Raw genomic sequence first — 25,413 nt, forward strand, 5'->3', positions numbered from 1 at the left:
GGTGGTGCATTATGTTTTGTGGTGTCGTTGGTGCTATGAGAGTTTTTATAGTGGTTTTGAGTGTGCTGACCGTGGCGGTTGCCAGCCAGTGTCCTTATTCGTCGATGGAACCGTTGTCAAGGTCTAAACGGAATGCTTTTGACGTGCGTCCAGGGGTCAGTGACGGAAGTTTGGATGCCTTGATCAAGGATTTTATGCCCAAGTACAATTCAAACAATGTGCATAACAGTTGGGCTGAGCCTTCTGGACCCCATCAGACCTTACGGTGTGGGATTCCGCCTCGCAATTGCCTTAATGATACCTAGAAACTTGCAGTACCGGAGTTTAGATGGATCCTGTAATAACTTGCAGTATCCGGAGTTTGGAATTGCTGTTTCACGGTACCAAAGGCTTTTACCTCCTCGGCAAGTGGAACAGGCTCCGAATGCTCGTTTGATATCCTTGTCACTGTACGGCGAACAAACGAAGAACGATAGATTCCGCACCATGGCGGCCATGCAATGGGGACAGTTTGTGGCCCACGACATTAGCCAATTGAGCACACGGGGAGCTCCTCTGGATTGCTGTGCAGAACCACGTCACCCTCGTTGTTTGGCCATCAATTTGCCACGCGGAGGACCCATTGCCTATCATACCGGTAAGACCTGTCTGCACTTTGCCCGCAGTGTGTCCGAAGCTGATGCCATTTGCCCGAAAAGTGGAGCACCTTATCCTGAGAAGCTGACAGTGGCAACTGCCTACCTGGACCTTTCCTCTGTCTATGGAAACAATCCCTTGCAAAACAGCAGAGTACGCCTGTTTAAGGGAGGTCTTTTAAAGACAAGCTACACGAACGGCCAGCATTGGCTACCGGTTAGCCAAAATGAGGCGGGCGAGTGCGGTGCTAAGAGCGAGTGCTACATCTTGCCGGATATTAGGAACCGTTTCTCGCCCACCATCGCCCTTCTGCAGACTCTATTGGTTAGGGAGCATAATCGACTTGCTGAGAACTTAGCATTGATTAATCCCGATCACGACGATGAGCGCATCTTCCAGGAGGCGCGCAAGATCAACATCGCCCAGTTCCAGAAGATAACCTACTACGACTGGCTACCGCTTTTTGTGGGTCGCTCTTACACATATCTCAATGGTCTGATATATCCTGTGGAGCCAACGGAGTACGTCAACGACTACGATGAGACAATCAATCCTGCTGCTTATGCGGAGTTTTCTGCTGCTGCCTTACGATATGCCCATACTCAGATCCCTGGATGGTTCTCGTAAGTATTCAGTTTAATACCTAATGGGTTCTGTCATTACTAGAGTGATTTTATTTTACAGGCTGGTTGCCCCCAATCGAAGCTCTAACCAGACACTGCGCCTGAGTGACTACCTTGATCGATCGGAAATCATCCGTCTTCTTGACACGTCCGACAATTTTGATGCTTTGTTAAGGGGCTTGGCCACTCAGCTGCACAAGCGATCGGATGGAAATATTGATCGAGAGATTAAGCACTACTTCAACCGCAAGGAGTTCGAGGAGTATGGTTCGGATCTTAAGTCCATAGATATTCAGAGAGCCAGAGACTTCGGCTTGGCCTCATACAATGATGTCCGAGAGTTTTGCGGCCTGCGACGAGCTGTGGATTGGGCCGATTTCGCTCATGAGATTCCGGGAGAGGTGGCTAATCTTGATAGTTTTCATTTTAAGCAAAAGTATTTTATTATTTAACTTCTACAGAAAATTTCGCTGCTGCGCCGATTGTACGCCACTCCCGATGATGTGGAGCTGAGTGTGGGTGGCACCCTGGAGTACCATGTCCCAGATTCTCTATTTGGACCAACTCTTTTGTGTGTGGTGGGAAAACAGTTCCTGAATACAAGACGCGGCGATAGATTCTTCTTTGAGCGGGAGAGCGCAGGAGGTTTTTCACGCGGTAAGTTTTTAAATATTATTGTTCCTACAGAATATTACAATTCGGTTTCCACAGCTCAACTGGCGGAGATCCGTAAAGTGAGCCTTTCCAGTTTGTTCTGCAGCAACGCCAACTACCTGCATTTAGTTCAGCCAAATGTATTTGTTTTCCCAAATGCACAGTAAGTCTATACACCTTTAAATATTAATTAATATCCTCTAAAACCCATATTTCTTGTTTTAGTAACTTACTACTCAACTGCAATTTTATCCCGCAAATTGATCTTAGCAAGTGGCAGGATCTCAGGCCTCAACTTGTACACTAATGTTATTACTTGTAAATGTGTCTAAAACATATTGGAACGCTCAATTTGTTCTTTCAGATACACAAATTTTTTATAAATTTAATTTCATAGAAATTTCCATCAACTATTTTACACAAAAAAATAACAAAAAACGTTTGGTTTGGAATTTTTGAATTTCTTTTTAAAATAAAGTCTGGAAATTTGTCCTAATATTTATTTAATGTTAACAAGTTATTTAAAAGGAAATAAAAATGTTGAACAAAACTGAAATAACCATATTTATAATATGTTTATATTTCTTTATGCATTACCATTAATGGTAAATGAGAACAATATCAATCAAGGCACTACTTAAATAAGAACACTAACAAATTCTTTTATAATATTTTATTTAACATAATTGTTTCAGACTCTTTAACTTAAGAAATATTTAAGCTAGTTTGTGTAGTTTCAATCTCCTCATGCATTGTATCTACTAGTATAGATACAGGAATCCCAAACGCAGATTCTTTGGGAGTTGAAGGTATAATCGGATCATCTTGACGGCAAGGTCCTTCTCTGTGGTTAATGCCTCTGTTGTTTCTGTTGTGAAATCTTCTGGTTTATCTGTTGGATTGCTTGATTCCAATTCATGATCATTTATTATTGTTAATATTTTCTCTGGCACAAGTGTTGTGTATTCTGCCGATTCAGTGGTTTCCGTTGGATAAGTCTCAGGGTTATCGGTGCTCGTTATGGGTTCCAATGTAGTGAAATCATTTAAACTTTCTTCATCATTAGCTATATTATTCGTTGATTTTTCCTGTGGTTTTTCGGTGGTTAGTTTTTGGACGTCCTCTATAACTTTTTCTGTCCCTATATCGGCGTTTTCCATTTTTAAGGTTTCTAATTTTAATAGTTGTCTCATTTTTAGCACCAGGCGTTTTCTCAGTAAATGTGTCTAGTCCTTTTAAGATCTTGCTTTTCCTCTACTATTTTATCAATTTTAAACTGAGTTTCGCCTTCAAGTTTGTGATCTTCAAATGTAGTATTTGGAATTATTGGATTTATTTCTTTATTTAATACAGACATTTCTTCTTTGTCCATTGTCGTATCGGCATCATTCTGTATTGTTTGACTTGTTAGGTTGTTAATTGGGCTAAGTTCTTCATTTGTTTCAAATTGATTTGTTGATTCATCAAAAGTAGCAGGTTTCTCTTCAGTTAAATTATGTAAAAGGTTAGGATCTTTCTTTTCTTGAATATTTTTATAAATGTTAAGCTGAGTTTGATTTTCAAGTTTGGCACCTTCCACATTAGTATTTGATATCTCCAAATTGGTTTTGATTCACCGCAGATTCCAAGTTAGTTATTACTGAAGGTGCAATTTCTTCTGGTGCTGCTGGTTCGTTGTTTATTATTAAACTGGCATCATTCTGTATTGTTTGATTTATTAAGTTGTTAATTTCACTACTTTTTATATTTGAATCATTTTTCATTGTAACTTCATCAATAGAACTAGGCATTATTTCACTAAAAGGTGCTATATGGTTAAGGTCTTGATTATCTTCTGTTATTTGATTATTGCTGGTCTGAGTTTGGTTTCCAAGTTTGGAATCTTCCAAAGTAGGATTAGATATATATGAAATATTGTGATTTATGGGAGAATCCATGGTTGGTGATTTCTTGATTTCTTTTAATATAGAAATTTCTGCTGGCTCTTTGCTTAGTGTTGCATCTTCACCATTCTGTGTAGTTTTATTTATTATGTAGTTAATTTGACTAACTTTTATACCATTATTGGTTACGTTTTTCTTTTGCTGTGATCCGACTTGGGTGATATTCAAATTCATGGTAGTATTAACTTTTTCTGAACTGGGTTTCTTGAAACGATTTGTTACCTTGTTTTTGGAAGCCATTGGTCGGCGATGCAAATTGCTCGAGTTTTTAATTACCTTTTGTGTATTAGTCGGTTGGCGAACGATGGCGTTTGTTTTATGTTTTTGGGCATTGGACGTAGTTCTTCTTTTGCTATTCGTTGGGTTTATCTTGTTACTTTGATTGATTCGCTTCCGATTGGAAAGTGGGGAAGCAGTTGGTCGCTTGCGGTTTAAGTTTTTGTGGTTTTGGGTCAGTGGCGAACTTACTTTAAGAACCTTGATTTCATTGGAATTTGGAGGTGCCTGAGGTCTATTTGTTTTTGTTACCACTTTCCTGTTATCGGGTTTTGATGGCGGACTTTTATCGTTGCCCTTTGTGGTTTCTTTTTTGGGCGGCTGCTCCTCTTTTATTGCTGGTAAATAAATGATAGTCGGACCTTGCTTTTGGCGATGTGATGAAGATTTTCCAGGAGCTCCTGGTGGACCAATGGGCCCTGGCAGACCTGGATAACCCGGCCTCCCTCTTCTTCCACGTGCTCCATGCTCGCCACGATCTCCTCGATCTCCTTTTTCACCAGGTGGTCCTTCTTCACCCGACACGCCAGGAATTCCCGGTGGACCCGGCGGACCTGGCGGTCCGGGGCGACACTGACAATTTGTCTGAGGCCCATAGTATAGGGAAGAACCTATCGTTTCAGGATTGAAGTAGTACAGATCATAGTTTTTAGGATTCGACTTCTTTTTTGTTTTTGGTCTAGACTCTGTTTTAGCTGGCTGAATTGGGGTTAAAGTCCAGTAGCACTCGCAGAAAGTTAAAATGGCTAAAATAAAGAAAATCAAATTAGAGTAGGCAATGTTCTTAAGCTAAGATCTTTAGGTTACTCACCTGATAACAGCAAGACCGCGAGCAGCCTCATTTTGAGGCCCTACATTCGTGAATGAACATCTGTTCTGGGGAGAACTCGTCTTTTATAGACCCATAGAAGTAGATGAGACTTTAATGGGTTAATTGGAAACATGTTAAATTCAAATCTCAGATTTCAGATATCAGCTAAACGACTTTGCATAAATTTAACCCCAGAATGAACCAAGTCTGCTATGGATTATTGAGTGTTAATTGTGGTCTTTAGTGTTTATTTTTCTATGACCAATTATAATAATTTATATAATACGAGTATATATATCATTTTGAATTATTTCTATTAGGCTATATAAATATATAAATAAAAAGGTTAATTTACTTTTAGTTTCTATCTTGGCCTATTTTTCCTTTCTTGTTCTAATTCTGCACCCATTGTTTTGTTTAATATGGACCAATAAAAAGAGATACCGAAAAATGGAACGATCTCTGCCTTATGTGTTTTTACAGATACTAACGTCTTTGTTTTTTATGGCGATCATACAAATTGATTTTAAGTAGCGAAATTCTAGATGATACAAGCAAATATCTGGGGGGTAATAAAGGTGTGGATGCTCTAATATCGTAAATCTGAATATTGGGCTAACATTTTTTAACCATTTATGTATTTTTTTTATTACTAATCCCGTTTTTTTACCCAAAATTATCATGTAAACTGCAAAAAATGTGGGACTATCAAAAAGATGAGAAAACAGACTTTTAGGTAATGTTTGAGAAATTTTTAGATTTAAAAAATATATTTAAACAAAAACACTTTTACTTGTCTGGCTGATAAGACTTAACAATGTCCCATTGTATTTTGAACTATGTTATTGAATGTTTAAATTCATTCGTCGTCTTTGATTTAATTGTTTTATTTCTTTGTGATTTCACTTTTCACATGCCTTTGTTTATTGCTAATTTTTGAAAGAAGCACACAAAGCCAAAGCAATTTCTAAGAACAACGGAACTATTTCGCCAGTTAACAAAAACCTGGTTTATTGCTAATTTATTTAAACTTTTATTTTATAGAAATTCGAGAAGATGATCTTATTAATATTGTGATTAAATTCATTTATAACAGTTAGAAACAGTTTATGATTTTTCTCAAAGAAAGGGAATATACAGAAAAATCCCCTTCTTAATCCCTTTCCATAATCTTAAATATATCTTCATAAAAAAACACATCATAAGTTAAATATTTGCATTCTTTTTTATTTTCGTTTATCATTGGCTTGTTTTGGAGTTATACTGTTCATAGGCATAAATGTGAAAGGGATTTCTTGGAGTTCCAATGGCCAGGATAATTGGACCTTTGTTAGTTCGCTCCTCGATGATCTCTTCCTCAAGAGCTTGGTTATCTTCCAACATATCAGCGTTGTCCATCTGATCCTCCATTATGGGTTCGTCCTCTACTAATTCTTCCTCCATTTCTGGCTCGTAATAGTTATCCATACCGAAATTTTGATCTTCTTCAATCACTTCTTCAACGGAATCAGGAGATGTTGGATTCTCCACTGTGTTATCTAAGTAACTAATATAACCTGCTTCCTCGGCTTCTGTTTCGAAGTCATTGGGCTCATAGGGAGTTTCTTCCTCACCCTCCATGAAGTCAGAATCATCTATTATGTTCTCAACGATCTCCACATCTTCATCCAGCAAGTTCGGATCATCGCGGGGATGTTGCTCTCCACTGCTCTCGGGCTTCATTGGTTTAGTTCCTCCCTTATGTTCTCCATTACCATGAGTTCCATCGGTGGGCGGTGGTTGATGATGATGATGGCTGGGAGACGTATGATGGTGATGATTATGCCCTCCGTTATTGTGGGACGGATGTTGTTGGTTATGTCCATCATTTCCATGGTTATGTGAAGGGTGATGATGGTTGTGTCCATCATTTCCATGGTTATGGGAAGGGCGATGATGGTTGTGGCCATCATTTCCATGATTATGGGAGGGATGATGGTGATGGTGGTGTCCTTTGTCTCCGTCATGTGGATAATGCGGTGGATAAGGTGGTGGATAAGGTGGAGGATATGGTCCTGGCTGATTGTGACCTCCATGTCCACCGTCGTAGGGTGGATATGGATATTGGCCGCCCTTATTAGGTGGTGGTGGTGGATAATAGTGGTGATGGTGTCCACCCTTGTCACCCTTGTGTCCTCCTTTGTGTCCCTTGTCTCCCTTATTACCCTTTGACGGCCATGGCACTGGCACTGGAACGGGAATCCATGGGATTTGAGGTCCTGGTCCTGGATATGGTGCGGGAGGGGGATACGGATACGGTGGATATGCTGCTGGAGGTGGCGGTGGAGGAGGAGGAGGAGGTGGTGGAGGAGGATAGGTGTTGCCTGGAGGTCCTGGAGGACCAGGTGGTCCCATTCCTGTGTGGAATTTTAGGTTAGTTTAAGGATTTCTTCTTAGGTTTTGTATGACACTTACCCGGAGGACCTGGTGGTCCTGGGGGTCCCTTGGATCCCTTGTGATGGTGGTGGTGGCCTCCTTTCTGTGGAGGTGGGGGCAACGGAACGGGAACTATAATTGGAGGCGGAATGATTGGTGGTGGTTGTGGATGGTGATGGTGATGATGTGGTGGTGGAGGAGGAGGAGGAGGTGGTGGTGGAGGTGGAGGTGGAGGAGGTGGTGGTGGCGGTGGCGGTGGCGGTGGTGCCGGTGCTGGGTGCGAGTGATGGTGATGATGACTGTGATGATCGTGATCATGGTGATCATGGTGATCATGGTGATCGTGGTGATCATTTTTCGATTTGTGACCAGGTGGACCGGGTATTCCTGGTGGGCCGATGGGTCCCGGCAGCCCAGGAGGTCCAGGTAGTCCATAATGTCCACGCTCTCCCTTCTCCCCGCGTTCGCCCTTAGAGCCACTATGCCCCTTTGGCCCCTGCTGACCGGGAATTCCTGGCAAGCCAGGTGGACCCGGAGGCCCTGGTGGCCCCGGTGGACAATTGCAGTGCTGCGGCGGTGGTGGAGGCGGGGGAGGTGGAGGAGGTGGTTGGTAATAGTGCTGCGGTGGCAATTTGTAGATCACACTTTGTGCTGGCGCTGGAGCCGGAGCTGCTTGGAGGGAGGCTAACAATCTTGCCGACTCTGCGGCCGAACTCTTGGCAGTCGCTTGGGCAAAGGCCCAGCCTGAAAAGGAAGTGACTCCCATTTTAGTTCTATCCTGGTAAAGTCTGATGAAGATCCATTTGGGAAGATCCCTTACCTATCCAAAAAATCACTGCGAACAGTCTCATGGCGAAATGGCGTCTGCTGCCTTTCGCCAGCGGATGGATCACTTTTATACCGCATTATGAACTGTTAATCTCGTATGCACACTTTGTTTAAATCACTTTCATTAATCTAGATTCACCAGAACCGTTATATCATGTCCATTCAGAAATATGCTCGCCAAATCTCTCGGGAAATATGCAAACCTGGCCAAGATGATGACGATATCTTTCTTGAGGTTCTTCTCCCTCTCTGCAAATTTATGTAAATTTATGACCATTCAAAAAGTGGACCGCCTCTGAAGTATTAACATGTTAACAAGCTTTATGAATACGCGACTATCTATGAAACAAAAAAAAAAAGAACAAATTCTTTGTTGTCGATTGTTTGGGTTTACGATGCGAATCAACAAAGAGTCAAATATGGCAGAAAAAAAGCGTTTTGTCTCTTAATTGGCCGTTTCTATCATGTTTTTTCACACCTTAGTCGCGCGCCTGCATATGATTAACCCCGAATGATCGGATCGATCCTAAAGTCAACGAAAGTGTAAAGGTTTTCGGACACGGCTCTTTATTATCTGGCTACATTACGTAAGAGGAAGGCGTGACTGGTTCTTGATCTTCGACATTAATCGGATTCTCAATGCCCTTGACTTTGGTTTACTTTCATGGATGGTTATGGGGAGTTAAAGAGGTGAAGATTAGAATAGAATGAAAAAGCAGAAAAGTTAAGAAAACATCTTACTAATTAGAAAATCAATTACAAAAATGATTTAAATGGTAAGGGTTTTATTTCTGTACATCAGTTTTGGGGCAATATCATACAAGGGGAAGGGGGTTCGCTGCATTTACGATTATGTTACTGATTAAGCTAAAGGTATTTGTATTTAACTAGTTAATAATATATCCCCTAGTAGAAAGCAAGGGATCACTTCTTTCCGTAGTGAGACGGATCTACCGCGGCATATGGCTTTTGATCAATCCACTTGGTGAGGTCGACTTGTGGAATATTCGAGCACGGCATGATGGGATTCCTATAATTAATAGGCAGTTTAATTAATATCTTAAATATGTATTTTATTTTTCTACTTACGAATGGGAAACAGTTCTAAAAGCTTCTGGCTGCATGGATGAAATGTGGTTTCCATTGTCGCACAGCAAGCGAGCCATACTTGCCTTTCGCAGCTCTTCCAGTTGATCTATGATATTATATTTTAAATATTATAACCTTTGTAATTATTCAGTATTAATATTAGCAATTACCGGGAGTGAATCCAGTGAGTTTATCTCCATTTTCAAAGAAGAATCTGTCACCCACTCGAGTCCTGTAGAACTGCTCCGTGAGGATGCACAGGAATGTAGGTCCAGCCAAAGCTCCGGCAACGTGAGCCTCCAACGAGGCTCCCACAGTCAGATCCACGTCTTCGTGACTTGAGTACAGCGCCTTGAGTTTCTCCAGAATCGGGGGACTAATAAGGTCACCGTATTCCTCCCACGAGTGGGCACGTCTCAGTCCGCAGAATTCCCTCATATCGTTGTAGGAGGCCAAACCGTGATCGCGATTACGTTGAATGTCCAGCGAACGCAGATCCGAACCGAAGGGCATGTTTCGCCTGAAAAGGAAGTGCTTGATCTGCACAAGAATATGTCGTAGGTAAGAAGGGTTTAGCACATTGAGGAGTTATGGTACGCACCTGTCTGTCAAAGTTAATATCGGTGAGTTCCTCAGGCTGAGTGGCATGTCCTCTGGTCAGGGAGTCAAAGTTATCACCCACCTCGATAATGCCGGGACGGTTGAACCAATCACTGAGGGTCAGAGATCCCAGAACTTGACGCAGCTCAGATAGAAGACTGTAATAGATTTTAAAAAAGATAAATAAGTTATGAACTTAACTTATTCAACTTCTTATTCAACTTACTCCAATCGACCTTCAATCTGGGAATGGAAGTATCTGAAAGCAGCAGTCGCATGTTCATTCAGCACTGAGGGATCGATGTTATGATCGAAGTCGTTGATGTAGCTACCAGATGGAGCCTTGTAGATAAGTCTGTTCTTCAACATATTCTCTCCACCCAGGAAGATGGGAAGCCATTCGTAGTAACTGATTTGTTGGTACTGAGCAATATTGATTTTTCGTGCTTCTTGGAACAGCGTGCGATCATCGTAGTGTGGATTCAGAGCCGACAAGCCGTCAGCAATCCGGTTGTGCTCACGCAGTAAGATCGTCTGGAGGATGGCCAAACCCGGGTTCTGGTTAACCCTCACATCTCCGGAACGGTAGCAAACTTCACTGGCATCGACGGCATCACAATCGCCGGTGACATTACGAGAGAGTGGCAGCCACTTGGCCCCATTACGCTCCTCCACAATCATCCGTCCGCCTTGGAACTCACGGATATCGCTGTTCTGTTGAATGGAGTTGCCATAGACCAAGGAGAGATCCATGTAAGAGGTGACAACAGTTATCTGCTCTGCCGGACCACCGCGGTACTGGCAATTGGAGTCCCTATCCGTCAGGGTACGGACAAAGTTGAGGCACTCGGTGCCCACCTGGGAGTAGGCTGGATCATGGGGTGGCACAATAATGGCAAAACAGGTCTTGTGGGCGGTGTCCAGACCAATCAAACGGCCATCATCGGTACAGCAACGAGTGGGATGCTTTTCTGTTGGGAGTAGGAATTAGGATTATAGGGCAAAAGAATCTAGTTTAGGATTATATCACTTACTGGACTGAGTGCCTCCTGCCTGCATGCTCATATCGTGGGTCATGATCTGTCCCCACTGCATGTTGTGCAGAGTGAACTCTGGATCGGGCACATCTTGTTCTCCAAAAGCCACCAAGGAAACGAGACGAGCACTGGGCAGTTCTTCTCCTGTCTCTGATCTAGTGGGAGCCGAAATGCCATCGGCGTATTTTGGTGTCAAGAGGCGACCATACCTGGTGAGAAAAAATAATATTAAGAGCTTGCAAATCTGAGTATATTGGTATAGATATTACCTGGAGTTGGCTACTCCCAAACCAGGACGCTCCAGATGATTACAGGATCCATCCAGGGAGCGATAGGCAGTCTTCTCGCAAACTGCTGGAGGAGCAGCACATGACACTTGACCAGCAGTGGGGAAACTATAGCCATAAGCTGATACCGGAGGACTGGCAGGCGAAGAAAACGGATGTTGCGGAGCCGGAGAAGTGGGAAGGCTATTACTATTGGACATGGAAATTTGTAAAAAAAAAAGTCTAGAGAAGAGGAGTTCCTTGGACTTACCCAATCACAAATGGAATAGAGCCTTGATGATAACTATAACCATGGTAATTGGGATAGGAGGATTGCGGTTGATTGTGGACTATATGATAGCCAGAGGATACTTTTAGGCCAAGTGCACTTGAGACGAATCCCAAAAGGGCCAAGAGCAGAAGATCTCGTGCCCTAAACATCTGGAATAAAAAGGAAACAATTTAATGAAAAAGTGTTTATTATCAGATAATAAAAATGTTCATTTTCTTTTTTGTTTACAGATGAAAAAGCTGTATTTAAAAGTCTAGAAGGCATTCAAGATTGCTTAACACATAAAAATGCTTTAGAATGGAATAAAAAAAGAGGAATTCTGCTAGCAACATTCTTGCTAATTTTATTCTTAGGAATTTTCCTTTCCTGTTCAAAATAAGACATATTAATCATAAATATTGTAGTCCAAGGTCTGCGCTTTGTATGGCCATCGACAATCTTTGGTTATGGCATCCTGAACTACATGGGAAAAAGTTGTTAGCACTCCTAACACATTCAGCCATTCGGTGTGCTGCTGGTATGGTAACCCACATAAAAACCAACAAACTTTTTTGTAAAAGTACCTGCGATTGGCCAAAAAGAGCATACATTGTCTGTATCCCATCGGCTCTGCCGGCTGGCTGCTGGTTGCTGGCTGCTGCCACTTGAAGCCAACACTACCGAGTTGGACATGTTGGACACATTGGACACACATTTCATGTTCGCCGGTTGCAGACGGCAAGTGAACTACAACTGGAACGTTTTGCATTTTTTTCGAGGCAGCCGATCGATCTGGACTCTGACTCCGCGACTCCTTTGGACTTCACATATGGTCACAACAGGTTTCATCACCGTTTTGGTGCGCATTCATTATTATTTATTGCGACATTTTAGTACGAACATGTTCATTGCTCAGGCCAGACTATCTGGGTATTATATATACACATATATATATAGTATGTACTATATGGTATTGGGCTAAAATAGCGGACCAAACCCCTAACTAAAATCTGAACACAATGAAAAACACGGATTGAGATTCAAATTCGTGTGCTCAAGGCGGGCAAAAAGCGTGAAAAGTCTCATAATTGTTTTATAGCAACGGCATATTTGACCAATTTGCAAGCTACTTATGTAAACAGACCGAATCGACAGTAATGGTTAGCTTTACATAATGAATTTGTCGACGGCCCCGTTCTGCCGTCTACTAAGCCAAGTCATTCCCAACCTTTTCCACAAAAGGCCAGCAGCTGCTGCCAATGCCTTTGCTGCAACATGCAAATCCGCATCCATCGGCAGCCGTGGCAGAAACCACACAAAATAAAACAAAGGCTGACTCTGTCAATGTTTTAATTGCATGCCGTGCAGAACAATGGACCAGACAACAATTCGAGTTCGTGCCATGAGTCTTACACTTTCCTGGACCCTGGGTCCAAATTGATCGGATGATTGGAGGTGGCCCTATCCAGGAAACCCACGCCTACACTCGTAGTAATCATTGGCCCTTGTGTTTAGTTAATAGAGTTAATAATTTATGCAAGGAATTTCCTTATTAATTTTACTTATAGTGTTACAAATTGGTCTAATTAAGTTATTAGTTGCATATTATTAAAGCAATATATAATCCATTGGGTTGATATTAACTTCCTGGTTATACAGTTTATATAATCTATCAGGTTCTTAAAAGTTGAAGCATTCCTAAAAGTGACTTTTGTAAAAGAATCTTTTCAAAAACATTGTTTCTGAACAAGAACAAATATTTGAAAAACATTTTAAATAATTTTAAAATAAACCTTTTAAGATATAGATTTTCCTTTTTTCTTCCACCTTTAAGGTAGCTAACTAATTTCCTATATTTTTCCGAGTGCATCTCTTGGGTTTCTAAATTCGAATGGGGTCAGCGGGTGATTGGAACCGATGATTGGCTGGATTTTAAAACCACAACGCCAACGTCGCCGCTTGTCAATAGAAAAAAGATCGCCATACTCTAGACACAAACTGAATCTAAATTTGAATTGCAGTCTCAGGCGGACACGCCAAGGCAAACCAATCCATATGCAAGTTAGCACAGAAAACAGCAAACAGCAGCCGTTGGTCAGGGCCGGCATCTATATTGTTGCTTTTAATCTTAATGAGCCGTAACTAAGCACGAATGACTGGGACATAGAAATATCTGATATTGCTATCGTCTAAAATCTGTAACAGAACACAAAAATAGCTTGCAAAGATCTGGGTGATATTCGAATCGTTTAGATGGACAGGTCGTGGTTAATAATGGTCACATGAATAGTGCTGACAGATCTCTCGAGAACCATTATATTCTAATTTAACAAGCAGTCCCTTTCTAAAAATATTAAAATTAATGCATGTATGCATAAATTCTTAAAGCAAAGATATAGCTAACACAACCAGAACTTTATTAAATACCAATTGGGAATAAATGAACTTGTTTTTATGAAGAGACGAAGACTGTAAAATTCATGGTGAAAATACTTTTGACAATAAATTTATAAAATCAGTTACATAGTGAAAAGTTGACTAAACTTTTATCTTTATGAAGAACTAATCATTACCTAGAGATCTATGGTTAAGAGGTTCTTGAAGCCTTTAGATGAAATAAATAATTTGATACCTTCAAAGAAAATTGTAGTTCTTATTTCTTCTCTCACAAAACCGAACTCTTTTTGAACTTCTTAAACTTCAATTTCCGCAATAGCTTGAATCTCTAAACTCCAAAGTTTCACAACAAAAAAATTGAGTTATTATCCACTGGCGTAAATTGTATACCAAACGGTTGACTAAAAGAATCGGCTAGACTAACCTAATGATCTTTTCAAAGCTTGCCATTAACATATTTTAGACGCAACTGAATTTACAAACTGGTTAAAACCATAAAAACTAAACTAAAGCAAAGTTTGATTTATGATTTCGATTGATTGACTTTCCCTAAAATCAGAGCGCATACCAGAAAAAATGAATTATGGAGCTTTTAACCACATGTCAATAAGAAATAAATTGGCGTTACATAATGTTTGGCGGAAAGGGCTAAAGTTTATTTTGGCCATGCTCAGACCATTTTTGGCAGTGTTTTATCTTTTTGGATAATTTCATGATTGACATAGACCATACGTAATAGAGCCATGCACTTACATGCATCCAGGCAGGTGCACCCAAATGTGGGCTTCCATTGAAGGCGTGGCCAACTTGGCCAGATCCAGCGACCAAATTGGCCAACGCGAGCAAATTTTTTACGACTTTAACGACTTCTAATTAAAAACGAATTCATATCCCGAGCTATTTGGTGATCATTAAAGTGTAAAATAGTCCATGGGACGGCTGGTGCTGCCGTGATTGATTTATTGGCTGACTATGGTCGGCTATATACCATATAAGACATGCTCTATAACCGGAGACCGACAACAAAATCATTGCAATCGGCGTACGAGTGTTTGAAGGAGGTAAAGGTAGGTAGGGAGGTATGAAAAACGCGGCTACGTGGCGTGCACACAAATCGAGGACATTCCGATTTGTCCGACCGATACAGTAACAAGCACTAATTGAAATCACCATTTAAAAGGAAAGTGTCCCAAGCGTCGGGCACCTAAAGTTGGATAAGGAGAGAGACCCATCAGGAGCTGTCACTGCTCTGGTATTTCTTCGTTTTTCTACGGGCTCCCAAAATTTCGAAATCCGCGCGTTAATTACAAAATATGTGTGTAGTATGTCTGTGCTGTCATTTCAAATCAAAAATTTATGCAAGGCAATGCCAGCTTTTTGTTAAAACGCCGTCAATATGCAATTTCATAGCCAAAATGTCTCGAGAGTGATTTACGTAACACGAGTTAGATCACATGATCTCTGGGGGGATACAAGATTTTGATCTCGATCTCGGTCTCGTGCCCTGGCCCACGGTCTTGGAACTCGTGGAACCTGGTCATTTGGCCATTGAATGTTTTCAGCCTTCTGAGTTTGGCAGCCATTTGGATATTTTCACACATGCCAAATGCAATTTGCAATCGCCATAGATGCGACGCACTAATTGATTCTTAACTGTCTTGCACCGATTTCGGTGGACCACTTCTGTTCCACCAAGTGGTCACTATTTTCGGATGGTAATTATTTTTTATGTTTTGGCTTTGGTTCGATGCAAATTAAAATTGTCCACCAAGTGCTTCGAATTTTTAACAGTTTTGTATGGATTTTCATCAACATATTTTAGTTGACAACAGTTGAAAATCGATTTGAATCGTATGAGGCAACAAATTTTCGCTCTTTAGTAGATCTGTTTAACGTTTACTTGCTATCTTGTTAAGTATGAAAAACTAGTTCACATTTAAACCTAGTTATTAAACTTCATGTCGTCACTTTTATAGATTTCTGCCTGCAGTTACATTCGTTAAAATGTTTTGTTTTTTTCGATTTGTTTTTATGTTTAGGTTTTTTCCCACACATTTACGTCCTCTCTTTTGATATTTGATTTTATTACTAGTTTGAAATGACTTCGTTATTTTTATCAAATGACCCAAAATACGTGAATTGATTTTAAGCGGTTTTTGATTGATTTTTAAATGAATAACTGAACAAAATCGCTCAAATAGCTTAAGCCACCACCTTGACTTAACTGGATTTTTTTTATGGAATGCGGGTTTTTGCCACTTAAAAATGTCAAGCTGTAAGCTTAAGATTGTGCAGAATATAACGATTTGATTGAACAAACGATAAGCAATTTGAAAAGTGTTGAAACTACCACTCAAACTTAGACGTATTATTAAATATAGATTATTTTGGATATGCAGTGTTGGGGATTTTTGCTAAAATGCTGTGGAAGTATTATTATTATTATAAGTAAAAATCGTCTCAGGAAATATTAAGGTGTAGCAAAAGTTACACACAACTGGTTCTTTTATCTATTATCATTTTAAAGCTATATTGCTTTAAAAAATATATTATTTCCGGAAATAACTTTTTGAATTAATTATAACTGTTAATTTCAAAATCAGTATATTTTGATATGAGAATGGTATATTTGAGGGCATTGCCAGCGGTCACACTGCGTCGCCACATGTGAGATACCGCTCATTAAGTTGAGCAACAGTTGTTTTTCGACTCTTCGCCTGCAATTACGACTAATCGTCGCCAAATTTTTTAGATTTTGTATATATAATCTATAATATATACAACCCAAAAGATGGCCAGCAACTACGAGGGTTATAAGTCGCCTTTGAGCACCCGGTATGCCAGTAAAGAGATGCAGTTCCTCTTCAGCGACCAGAACAAGTTCTCCACCTGGCGCCGGTTGTGGGTGTGGCTAGCGAAGGCGGAGAGCAGACTAGGACTGGCGATCAGCGATTCCCAAATTGCCGAGTTGGAGCAACAGATCAGTAATATTGATTTTGATGAGGCTGCCGCCGAGGAGCGTCTCACGCGTCATGATGTGATGGCCCACGTCCACGTCTTCGCTAAACAGTGCCCATCTGCTGCTCCGGTGATCCATTTGGGAGCCACCTCGTGCTACGTGGGTGACAACACGGATTTGATTGTTCTGCGGGATGCCCTTAAACTGTTGCTTCCACGGGTGGCCAGTGTGATTGCCCGACTTAGCCAGTTTGCCCAGAGCTACAAAGATCAGCCCACGCTCGGATTCACTCATCTTCAGCCTGCTCAGTTGACCACGGTGGGCAAGCGAGCCTGTCTGTGGATTCAGGATCTGATCATGGATGAGCGAGCACTGTCCCGCTGCCTAGAGGATTTGCGCTTCCGGGGTGTCAAGGGAACCACTGGTACCCAAGCCTCGTTCCTTCAGCTCTTCAATGGAGACGGTGAGAAGGTAAAGCAGCTGGATCTGTTGGTCACCGAATTGGCTGGTTTCAAGAAGGCCTATGCTGTAACTGGTCAAACCTATTCCCGAAAGGTGGATGTGGAGATCGTAGGCGCCCTTTCCAGCCTCGGCACCACCATCCACAAGATGTGCTCCGATCTGCGAATCTTGGCCTCTCGCAAGGAACTGGAGGAGCCCTTCGAGACTACCCAGATTGGTTCCTCGGCCATGCCGTACAAGAGGAACCCTATGCGATCAGAGCGCTGTTGCGCCCTTGCCCGTCACCTTATCACCTTGTTCAGCAGTGCCGCTAATACCCATGCCACTCAGTGGCTCGAGCGTACTCTGGATGACTCGGCCAACAGGCGGTTGACCCTTTCCGAGGCCTTCTTGGCTGCCGATGCTGCCTTGCTGACCTTACTGAACATCTCACAGGGATTGGTGGTCTACCCGAAGGTAATTGAGCGGCACATTGGTCAGGAGTTGCCCTTTTATGTCTACGGAGAACATTATTATGGCTATGGTGAAGGCTGGCGGAGATCGTCAAGTGTGCCACGAAAAGATTCGTGTGCTGTCCCAAGAGGCCGGAGCCCAGGTGAAGCAGCATGGCAAGGATAACGACCTTGTAGATCGAGTGCGCAAGGACCCTTACTTCTCGCCTATTTTGGAGCAGCTGGATACTATTCTGGATGCCAAGACCTTTACCGGACGAGCCAGTGACCAAGTCGGCGAGTTTATCAAGGAAGAGGTGGAACCCGTGCTGGCACGCTACTCTGAAGCCTTGAAGAACGTTCAAGACGTCAAGCTGAACATCTAGACGTCCATTATGTTGCCCTGTTTTAATACTATAAGTTTGATTTCGTAAATATACACGAACATTCGCACCTAATCAACTGCGTCAGCCATTGGATGCAGTCAACATTATCGCAATAGACTCAATGGGTCGATGGCAGTCAGACCCCCGCCGTGATTTGTCTTTCTGTTTTTGTTTTGCCAGCTTATTTACAATTAAAAACAAAAAACAAAAACCACAAGCCTCGGAATCGAACTCAAGTCGACGTTCTTGATCTGAGTAAACATATATTTGCCGCCTGGGCCTTTGCCTTTGCCTTTGCCTTTCGCCACTTCTGCTGACATATCACGACTCCAATGCTGGTGGCAGCACAGTAGGTCGCTCTCTGGGTCTCATGCCAGTTGCTTTACTTTTAATTATACAACATATATAACATATAACATTATAACAGTGCTGAGAATTTTCTTAACCAATTGCTACTGTCTTTAAGCTGAAAAGTATCTTTACTTACGATCTTGTTTCCATAATTAAGATTCTTTTGATGGAAAATGAAATATCATAATATTATAATAAAAGTATATGAGTCTCTAAAAAGTAATTGTAGAAAAATTGTGAGCTAATCAGGAAAGTCTCAGCATGTCTAACTTTTGATGTTGTTAAATGGATTATCACTCAGATCAGATAAGATCGCATTAGGGTTATTCACTTGAGAAAAATATGAAATTTGATAGGAAAGATTCTGCTATAATGGTTTGCTACCAGTTTTACACTTTGTAACATTAAACTTTATAATATTAAAGTCTTATGCTTCATTAGCTATCTTGGAAAAGCAGTTAATATTCTTTTACAAAAGCCCCCTGCTGTCAGAAAGTCAAACCTATTAAATACATTTAAGAGGCCTAAAAAAAGGAAAGTTCAACATTTCTATTTGAAAGTACAAGATAATTACAAAGTAATAACGAAATTGTTAGTTAGATTAGTCTATTTTAGCTTGTAAATAGGCTGTTTATAGGTTTGTTTTGCTACCCAAAACATAAAATTCACTCAGAAAAAAGTTTTTAATGAGTGAAAAGTTCAACTTTTTTATATGAAAATTTAAAATAAAAAAGTTAATTAATATAACAGCCTTATTTAACATGTTTATTAGTTGTTAATAGATTTGCTTGCCTGCCATTGGTGGCCATAACATTTTAATCAACCCAACGACGACGACGGCAACCGGCTTCAAGTTTCCTTTTTGGGGCTGAACTGATGATGGCTATGAAATGATGAGCCGAACGTGTGTGTGGCACTTGTTTAGACGATGTGCGACAAGCACTTCGACTAATTAAGCTCAGTGTCCGGGCCATGTAAAACAATGAAACAACAACGGAGACACAAGACAGCGTTTTATGATCCGCTACCTGGTTGAATATTGTATATTGTATTGACTCTTGGGGCAATTAAATCTAATGTAATTACAATGGTCCGGTTAACACGCAAAATACGGCAGTGACAATGCCAACCAGAGCAGGGAAAACTCTTGCAATATAGCCAACATATGTAGCCAACATATTTGAAGAAAAAAAAAATATAATAAAACGGAAGCTTGCAACGACACGCGAGTGAAACAATTTCTTCATTAAAGTGTATCGCACTCGAAAATGTGTTACTGCAATGTCGGCTCGTTTTTCTGGATATGCATTCACGCAATCTTTAAAGAAAGACCGCCGACTAGGCCCATTCCCAGGCCCTTATTAATCGTTCACGACCTTCTTGGAGTCTGGGATTATTATATCTGCAGAGATAGGATTATAATGGTGTGTGTCTGTGTTATGGAGGAAAATGAGGAAACCGGAGGAGGAGTGCGCAAGGAAAGCCAATCTCGAGTTTCATTAACAAGTCGTGACAGACGCCCCGTGAATCAGCTAACCGACATAGCGGTTACAGACCAACTGAAGTGGTAATGGGGGCCAATTATGGACGGGCCATGTTGTTGCCACTTGCTGCCGTCGTTGACCGTTGCAATCTCGTTGGATTTGGATTCGGATTCGGTTTCGAATTCGGACTCGGGGGACAGCAGAAGAGACCTTGACTTTGAAAACGACAACGAAATCGATGCGAAAAAAATGATTTACAAAGGTGAAATTGGCCAAAACTGGTCGGACCCGAAATCGCAACACGATCGCTTTCTTCGGCCTGCATTCATATTGATTTTGGATCAACTGGATCAATGGGAGTTCGCCGACTCCAAAATGGGGATTAAGTCATGGCAATCATCTGGCATTACCACCCGTGTAATCGTAGCCAATCCGCTATGCACAAGGAATTTAACTATGTAACCAAGCGCATAAAATGTATATCTTGATGGCCACTAAAGTTAGTTATAGCTAAGGAGGGTTTTCGTTTTGGAACATTAAATATAATAGTTGCTAGGCTAGAAAAATTTTACTGCTAAACTGCTGGAGCTTAAGTTGAGACAGGTGCTTAGCCTAATTCAATTTCTTTATTTTATTTATTGTAAAAAACTGTGCTTGCATTAATTTAAAAGTTATGACAGGAAACCATTACTTTTAGTTTTATATTTAAAGAAAAGTAAACAATCTGCTTTCAAATTTAAATTTTGGTAAAAGTACTAGCAAAAATAAACAGTTCACTTAATATTAAAACTATTTTAATACATCAAAGTCACAGAAAAACTAAACTTATTTAAAAGTTATATTTATGAGACAACTTTAAAATTAATTTTGATGGTTTAACGAATGTTTACCCATAAATAAATATAATAAAATACCATTTAATAACTTTATGTTATTACCTACACTAGATTATCCTTTGCCTCTGTTAAAACCACGAATATTTTGAAAGTCTTTGGTCATCGGCCACATTCCACAAGCTCCTCAGTTAATTAATTATGCGATTGTTTAATTCATTCGGGTAATTGCAATAATTGCTCGAGCTTTGTGGGGTACTCTGTGGCGGTTCTTGGTCGAAAAAAACCCGCCATATGGGCTGAGCACGCGCCGGTCTGTCTGCCATGAAAGAGTCCAAGCCAAAGTAGTTTCAGATAGCCACTTTGATTCGATTTGGCAAGCCACCGACTTATGCACGAGTTTTGGGTGCAACGCCCGTAAAAACGCCCACTTCTCTAGGTGTCCAGTGGCAATATGAATTTCTCGAGTTATTTTTAGACATTTAAATGCGTTATTAAATTGCAACAGGTGAAGTTTTTTTCGACCGTTTAACTAGCTTATATTTACATTTATTTTCCTAAGTGTAGTTTTACCTGTTTGCTCACGCAATTCTGGAGCGCTTTGATATGGCCAATGTAACTGGCCTAATTAGGTAAATTGAACACCAGAAGTGAATTATGCATGTCTTCCAATTATGTGCAACTAAACTAATTGGAATGGGATTGCCAATTTCTTGTTTTTCAGGTGATATATAGGACTACATAGTAGTTCCCAAAACTAAACCATTGTTGGTGGTGGATTGACGTGACTTGAAGCCCAGCAGCTCTCATTATTATTTCCTATACAATAAATTAATTTTATGTGAGATCGACCGACAAAGACGGATATACAACACCTGCCATGACGCCTGCACACACAGAGGAAATTTACATACCAAAGATCGTAAATGACTTCTGGGTTTTCAGCTAAATGGCAGTTCGGGAACACAACATAACCGTTAAGGCTTAAGACCACAAATGGGTGAATGGCAAGTCGTCAAATGCATTAAATTATATGAAAGTATTAAGGCACACACACACGTCACTTATTGGCCGCGTTTGCATAACAGGCTTAAGATTCCAATCGAGAGAAAGTAAAGTTCACGTAATAACTCATGATCATGAGACCCAAGAAAACCTGATCTAAATGATCGATTTTTATGTTCTAGATGACTTATTAACCCAAAAGTGCTTAATGGGATGAAGAAAGGAAAATAAATTGTCGATCATATAGAGCATATATCACAGCTGTCAAGTATCTGAGATTTATATCAAAGTAGTGAAGCCGAATCGGACTTAGAATGCAACAAATAGAAATCAATTTAATTCGAGGCAATCAAAAGGCCGCTGCGGGTGCCGATCAATGTGGTTTTTTGGTTTTTTTTTGGTTTTTAGCCAACTGGAAACCTTTTGTCGAAAGACCCGCAATGGAAACCTGAAGGTCGTCGCTTTGGATCTCAAAATAATTGTCTTGGCTGTAATTAAAAGATTTGTTACTTTCAACGCAATGCTTGGGTCAGTTGTTTACCGCCAACTTGGCTACGAGTGGTTTTATTTTCAAGAGAGAGAAGTAAAAAAAACAACAACGTTTGACCGTAATTTATATTAAAATGTGTAATTTAGAGCAGTCTTGCAAACCGGTATGTGCTTTAAGTACGTGGAGCTATTGAGCTTCATAATTGGCCATTAATTAAAACAAAAAACTCATTCCGTTTCAAAATCAACGCTCTTAACAGATATATGTCATTTGTGAGAAACGCGTTAGCCATACCGTAGGCGCTGTTTAATCTTTAATCAAATAAAATATATTATTTGCAAATCGTCGTGTTTTAATTTGCAGATTTGCAAATACAACTCATTAACATTGGATGGAAAGCATTTATGGCTTTTAATTGAAAATACATAATTGGCTGAATTTAGCCCTAAGTTTCGTACTGTTGAAATGCGGTTTCTCGTTTTCAGATTGCAGATAAAACTAATTAGTCTCTGATTTAAATCATTAAAGGCAATCATTGCAAATTTGAGTTAAATATATCCAATTTGATGCAAATTTTTAGGCTTTCCTTAGTTTTTGCTTTTTTTGGTGCCCTCATTTCTGGTCAAATAAAAGATACAAAGTGCTGATTGCGGTTTTCAATTTGCAGTTAAAAATCATTAACATTTGATCTAAAGCAACAGCTTTTGTCTCCTGCAATGCCACAGTTTTTTGAGCTAGTTATGAGCAATTTTCAAATCATAAATGACGGAAATTGAAAAAACAAAGAATAACAATGGCTTGTCAATAAAACTATTTTTAAAAATCCTAAACAAAGGAATTTCCTATTTAAATATTTTAGGCGATCAACATTTTGATTAATGAAAGTAGTTTACTTTTTTATTTACAACAAATATAATATTATAATATTAAAATAATATCAATCATATAAAAATATGTTAGATAATCAAATCAAATGGAAGTTAATGAACTTTTTATTTAACAAAGATTAAGAAAGACTTTCCTTGAAATATAAAAGTGAATATCATGCAGCTTGAAGATTTGTTTACTTTTTGATTTTTGAGATTTTGAAAATATGTTAATTTGTTAAGTTAGCAAGTACATAAAATAACTTCTCTGCTAATAAATTGTGTTGTTTTATTTGAAAATCAAAAAATAAATATAGTTAACATGCCAATCAAAAATTTGTAAAATAAGAAAAACAAACGAATTACTTATTTCCAAAAAATATATAAATAAATGTCTCAAAATATATGTTGGCACTAAAGGTTGAAGATTTTTTTTAAACACAATTAAATTTTTGCTAAATCAAAGTTGTTAAATATTTAAGTTTGTAAACAAACACATTCCTTGAAATATTTAGCATTATCTCAACATATTTTATGGTAAAAAAGGGTTTGTAAACATATAATTTGTAAGCAAAAGCAAATTCAATTTCCCTGAAACATAAAATATTTGAACAAAACTTCGATGATACGCACTTTTAAGTGTTGTGCACTTTCTTGTTTTTGGGACTTAAAAATCGGTTACTGTGATCATTTCTTAGGTTACAACACATTTCCCTGCTATTAACTTGCGTTACGGCACTTTTCTTCGAAACTATACTTACTGTTGCTTCAAGCGAATATCCTTTCTCCCGACGATTAATCAACAGTTTGTCTGGGCGAATACAATGTAGTTCTTTCACTTTTATTGCTAACGATTTTCGGTGAAGGGGGTCGGTTTGGAGGGGTATACTCGTATATTCCCTGGCTGAAAACTACTCAAACTACACAGTATTTACAATCCATCAATTTCGAGTGCGCAATCGCGAATTCCACGCTGAGGTGAGCAAATTGCTTCGAATTATGTTGGTTTTCGCGATTACTATTGACGTGAAAACAGTTCACAGTTTAATTAGCTTTGCACCTGCCCACAAAAGTATAGGGCTTGGCGCTAATCCGCAGGCGATTAAATATTGGATATATCTTTGTATATATATGCTATGCTTTTTGATCGATTGGTTAACTGTGGCAAGGCCCAAGGCGAACTAACTGCGCTGCCGCTGAATTTGGGCCTTTTATAACGAATCGGCGTGCGCTGCTGCGCATGCGCAAACGTTGGCGTTAGCGTTAGCGTTTTTTTTTATTTTCGAGCCGCATATCCGCGGAGAGTCAGCCAGAGCTGGCAGGCCGGTTTCACTGTACTTGCATCTGCGACTGTGTAAATCAAAAACTCTGTTTTTTTTCCTACTCTCTGCTCCAATTTAATGGCGCTATTGAAAACAGCGCTGCCTTATGCTTTATGTAATTTATGTGCGGAGAATTGTTGTCTTTGGCCAGGATTCGCTTACCTTAACTGAGTTTAAAGTGTGCTTAATGTTATTGGTTATTGGTTATCGTTTAGGAGGAGATCGGGTAACCTGTTGACCTTTTTAAAGTGCCAAGCTTTGTAATGTGGGGACACACAGCCACAGCTGTGACCTAGAAAGCTTTTCTTTCGAAAATGTTTCGAAATCAACGTCTTGTGTGTATGTCACTGGCTCTGCGTGACCGTCGTTATGGCTAATTGTTTTCATTAATTAAACATTGGGGCCGTCCTAGAGCTTAATGTACAAAAATGTGGGACATTACTTGTTACAATAAGACACCCAAAAATGTTTTTATGGGAATACAAAAGTTAAGAAATGCAGTCTTGCATTGGTACATCTAGTAATGAAAAAGTTTTATAAACCTCAAACTTAGGGATTCTATCCTCATTACCCCAAAATGCTAAAAGAGCACCCAACAGCAGATCGCTTAAAAAAGGTATTTCTTGCTTGGAATGTTTGCCGCTGTCTAAATCAATCGTGTTACCAAATCTCCAAACAGTTAGTAATTATCTGTCAGCATTAACTGGCCGCCAACATAGTTGCATTGAAAGATGTCAACATGCATTTAAGCGAGCCAAGAAAAAAAGGCTATCGTTTAGATACATACATTACATTCACACACAATTTGATCTGTCAAATGGATTACACATCGATTAAATGTCCTAGCCGTAACAAAGGTTGACAAAAAATCAAGTATCAGTCATAACTTGTTTGGTTTTTGTTTATTTGTTGGTCGGTTGGTTGTAATAAATTTCTGTGTATAATTGATTCGATTTGACCGTCTATTAAACCCAAATA

At 39.9% G+C, this 25,413-nt stretch overlaps 5 protein-coding genes across 5 annotated transcripts; 2 read left to right on the plus strand and 3 right to left on the minus strand.

Annotated features, from left to right (window-relative positions):
• Positions 1–20: 20 nt before the first annotated feature.
• On the plus strand, positions 21–2,343 carry LOC108117043 (peroxidase). Its single transcript, XM_017229215.2, is given in 6 exon segments — positions 21–302; positions 304–1,259; positions 1,321–1,660; positions 1,721–1,916; positions 1,971–2,076; positions 2,139–2,343. Coding segments are annotated over 6 exon segments (1,947 nt in total). The 5' UTR covers positions 21–35; the 3' UTR covers positions 2,221–2,343.
• Positions 2,344–2,571: 228 nt separating this feature from the next.
• LOC108117055 (translation initiation factor IF-2) lies at positions 2,572–4,981 on the minus strand. Its single transcript, XM_017229228.2, has 2 exons — positions 4,944–4,981; positions 2,572–4,878 (listed from the first exon to the last, which is right to left on the minus strand). Exons 1-2 carry the CDS (start codon positions 4,972–4,974, stop codon positions 3,494–3,496), a joined length of 1,416 nt encoding a protein of 471 aa, XP_017084717.2. The 5' UTR covers positions 4,975–4,981; the 3' UTR covers positions 2,572–3,493.
• Positions 4,982–6,177: 1,196 nt separating this feature from the next.
• Positions 6,178–8,355, minus strand: LOC108117019 (basic salivary proline-rich protein 2). Its single transcript, XM_041819493.1, has 3 exons — positions 8,179–8,355; positions 7,398–8,102; positions 6,178–7,339 (listed from the first exon to the last, which is right to left on the minus strand). Exons 1-3 carry the CDS (start codon positions 8,207–8,209, stop codon positions 6,183–6,185), a joined length of 1,893 nt encoding a protein of 630 aa, XP_041675427.1. The 5' UTR covers positions 8,210–8,355; the 3' UTR covers positions 6,178–6,182.
• Positions 8,356–8,954: 599 nt separating this feature from the next.
• On the minus strand, positions 8,955–24,283 carry LOC108117245 (peroxidase). Its single transcript, XM_017229590.2, has 9 exons — positions 23,875–24,283; positions 11,450–11,619; positions 11,182–11,388; positions 10,910–11,121; positions 10,102–10,846; positions 9,877–10,033; positions 9,446–9,815; positions 9,276–9,381; positions 8,955–9,216 (listed from the first exon to the last, which is right to left on the minus strand). The coding sequence occupies exons 2-9, from the start codon at positions 11,617–11,619 to the stop codon at positions 9,111–9,113; spliced, it is 2,073 nt and encodes a 690-aa protein (XP_017085079.1). The 5' UTR covers positions 23,875–24,283; the 3' UTR covers positions 8,955–9,110.
• Positions 16,497–18,191, plus strand: LOC108117246 (adenylosuccinate lyase). Its single transcript, XM_017229591.2, is given in 2 exon segments — positions 16,497–17,753; positions 17,755–18,191. Coding segments are annotated over 2 exon segments (1,446 nt in total). The 5' UTR covers positions 16,497–16,637; the 3' UTR covers positions 18,085–18,191.
• Positions 24,284–25,413: the final 1,130 nt, after the last annotated feature.

Source organism: Drosophila eugracilis, unplaced genomic scaffold (genome assembly GCF_018153835.1).
Source record: "Drosophila eugracilis isolate 14026-0451.02 unplaced genomic scaffold, ASM1815383v1 contig_75, whole genome shotgun sequence".
Taxonomy (NCBI): Eukaryota; Metazoa; Arthropoda; class Insecta; order Diptera; family Drosophilidae; genus Drosophila; species Drosophila eugracilis.

Excerpts from the sequence above, each read along its gene's own strand:
- LOC108117055 (XM_017229228.2), bottom strand. The coding sequence starts at position 4,974 with ATGAGGCTGCTCGCGGTCTTGCTGTTATCAG. Across the intron at positions 4,879-4,943 it reads CGCGGTCTTGCTGTTATCAG|CCATTTTAACTTTCTGCGAG; the intron begins GTGAGTAACCTA and ends TCTTTATTTTAG.
- LOC108117019 (XM_041819493.1), bottom strand. The coding sequence starts at position 8,209 with ATGAGACTGTTCGCAGTGATTTTTTGGATAG. Across the intron at positions 8,103-8,178 it reads CGCAGTGATTTTTTGGATAG|GCTGGGCCTTTGCCCAAGCG; the intron begins GTAAGGGATCTT and ends CTTCCTTTTCAG. Across the intron at positions 7,340-7,397 it reads AGGACCACCAGGTCCTCCGG|GAATGGGACCACCTGGTCCT; the intron begins GTAAGTGTCATA and ends AATTCCACACAG.
- LOC108117245 (XM_017229590.2), bottom strand. The coding sequence starts at position 11,619 with ATGTTTAGGGCACGAGATCTTCTGCTCTTGGCCCTTTTGGGATTCGTC. Across the intron at positions 10,847-10,909 it reads GGCAGGAGGCACTCAGTCCA|AAAAGCATCCCACTCGTTGC; the intron begins GTAAGTGATATA and ends TACTCCCAACAG. Across the intron at positions 9,217-9,275 it reads TTTAGAACTGTTTCCCATTC|GAATCCCATCATGCCGTGCT; the intron begins GTAAGTAGAAAA and ends TATTAATTATAG.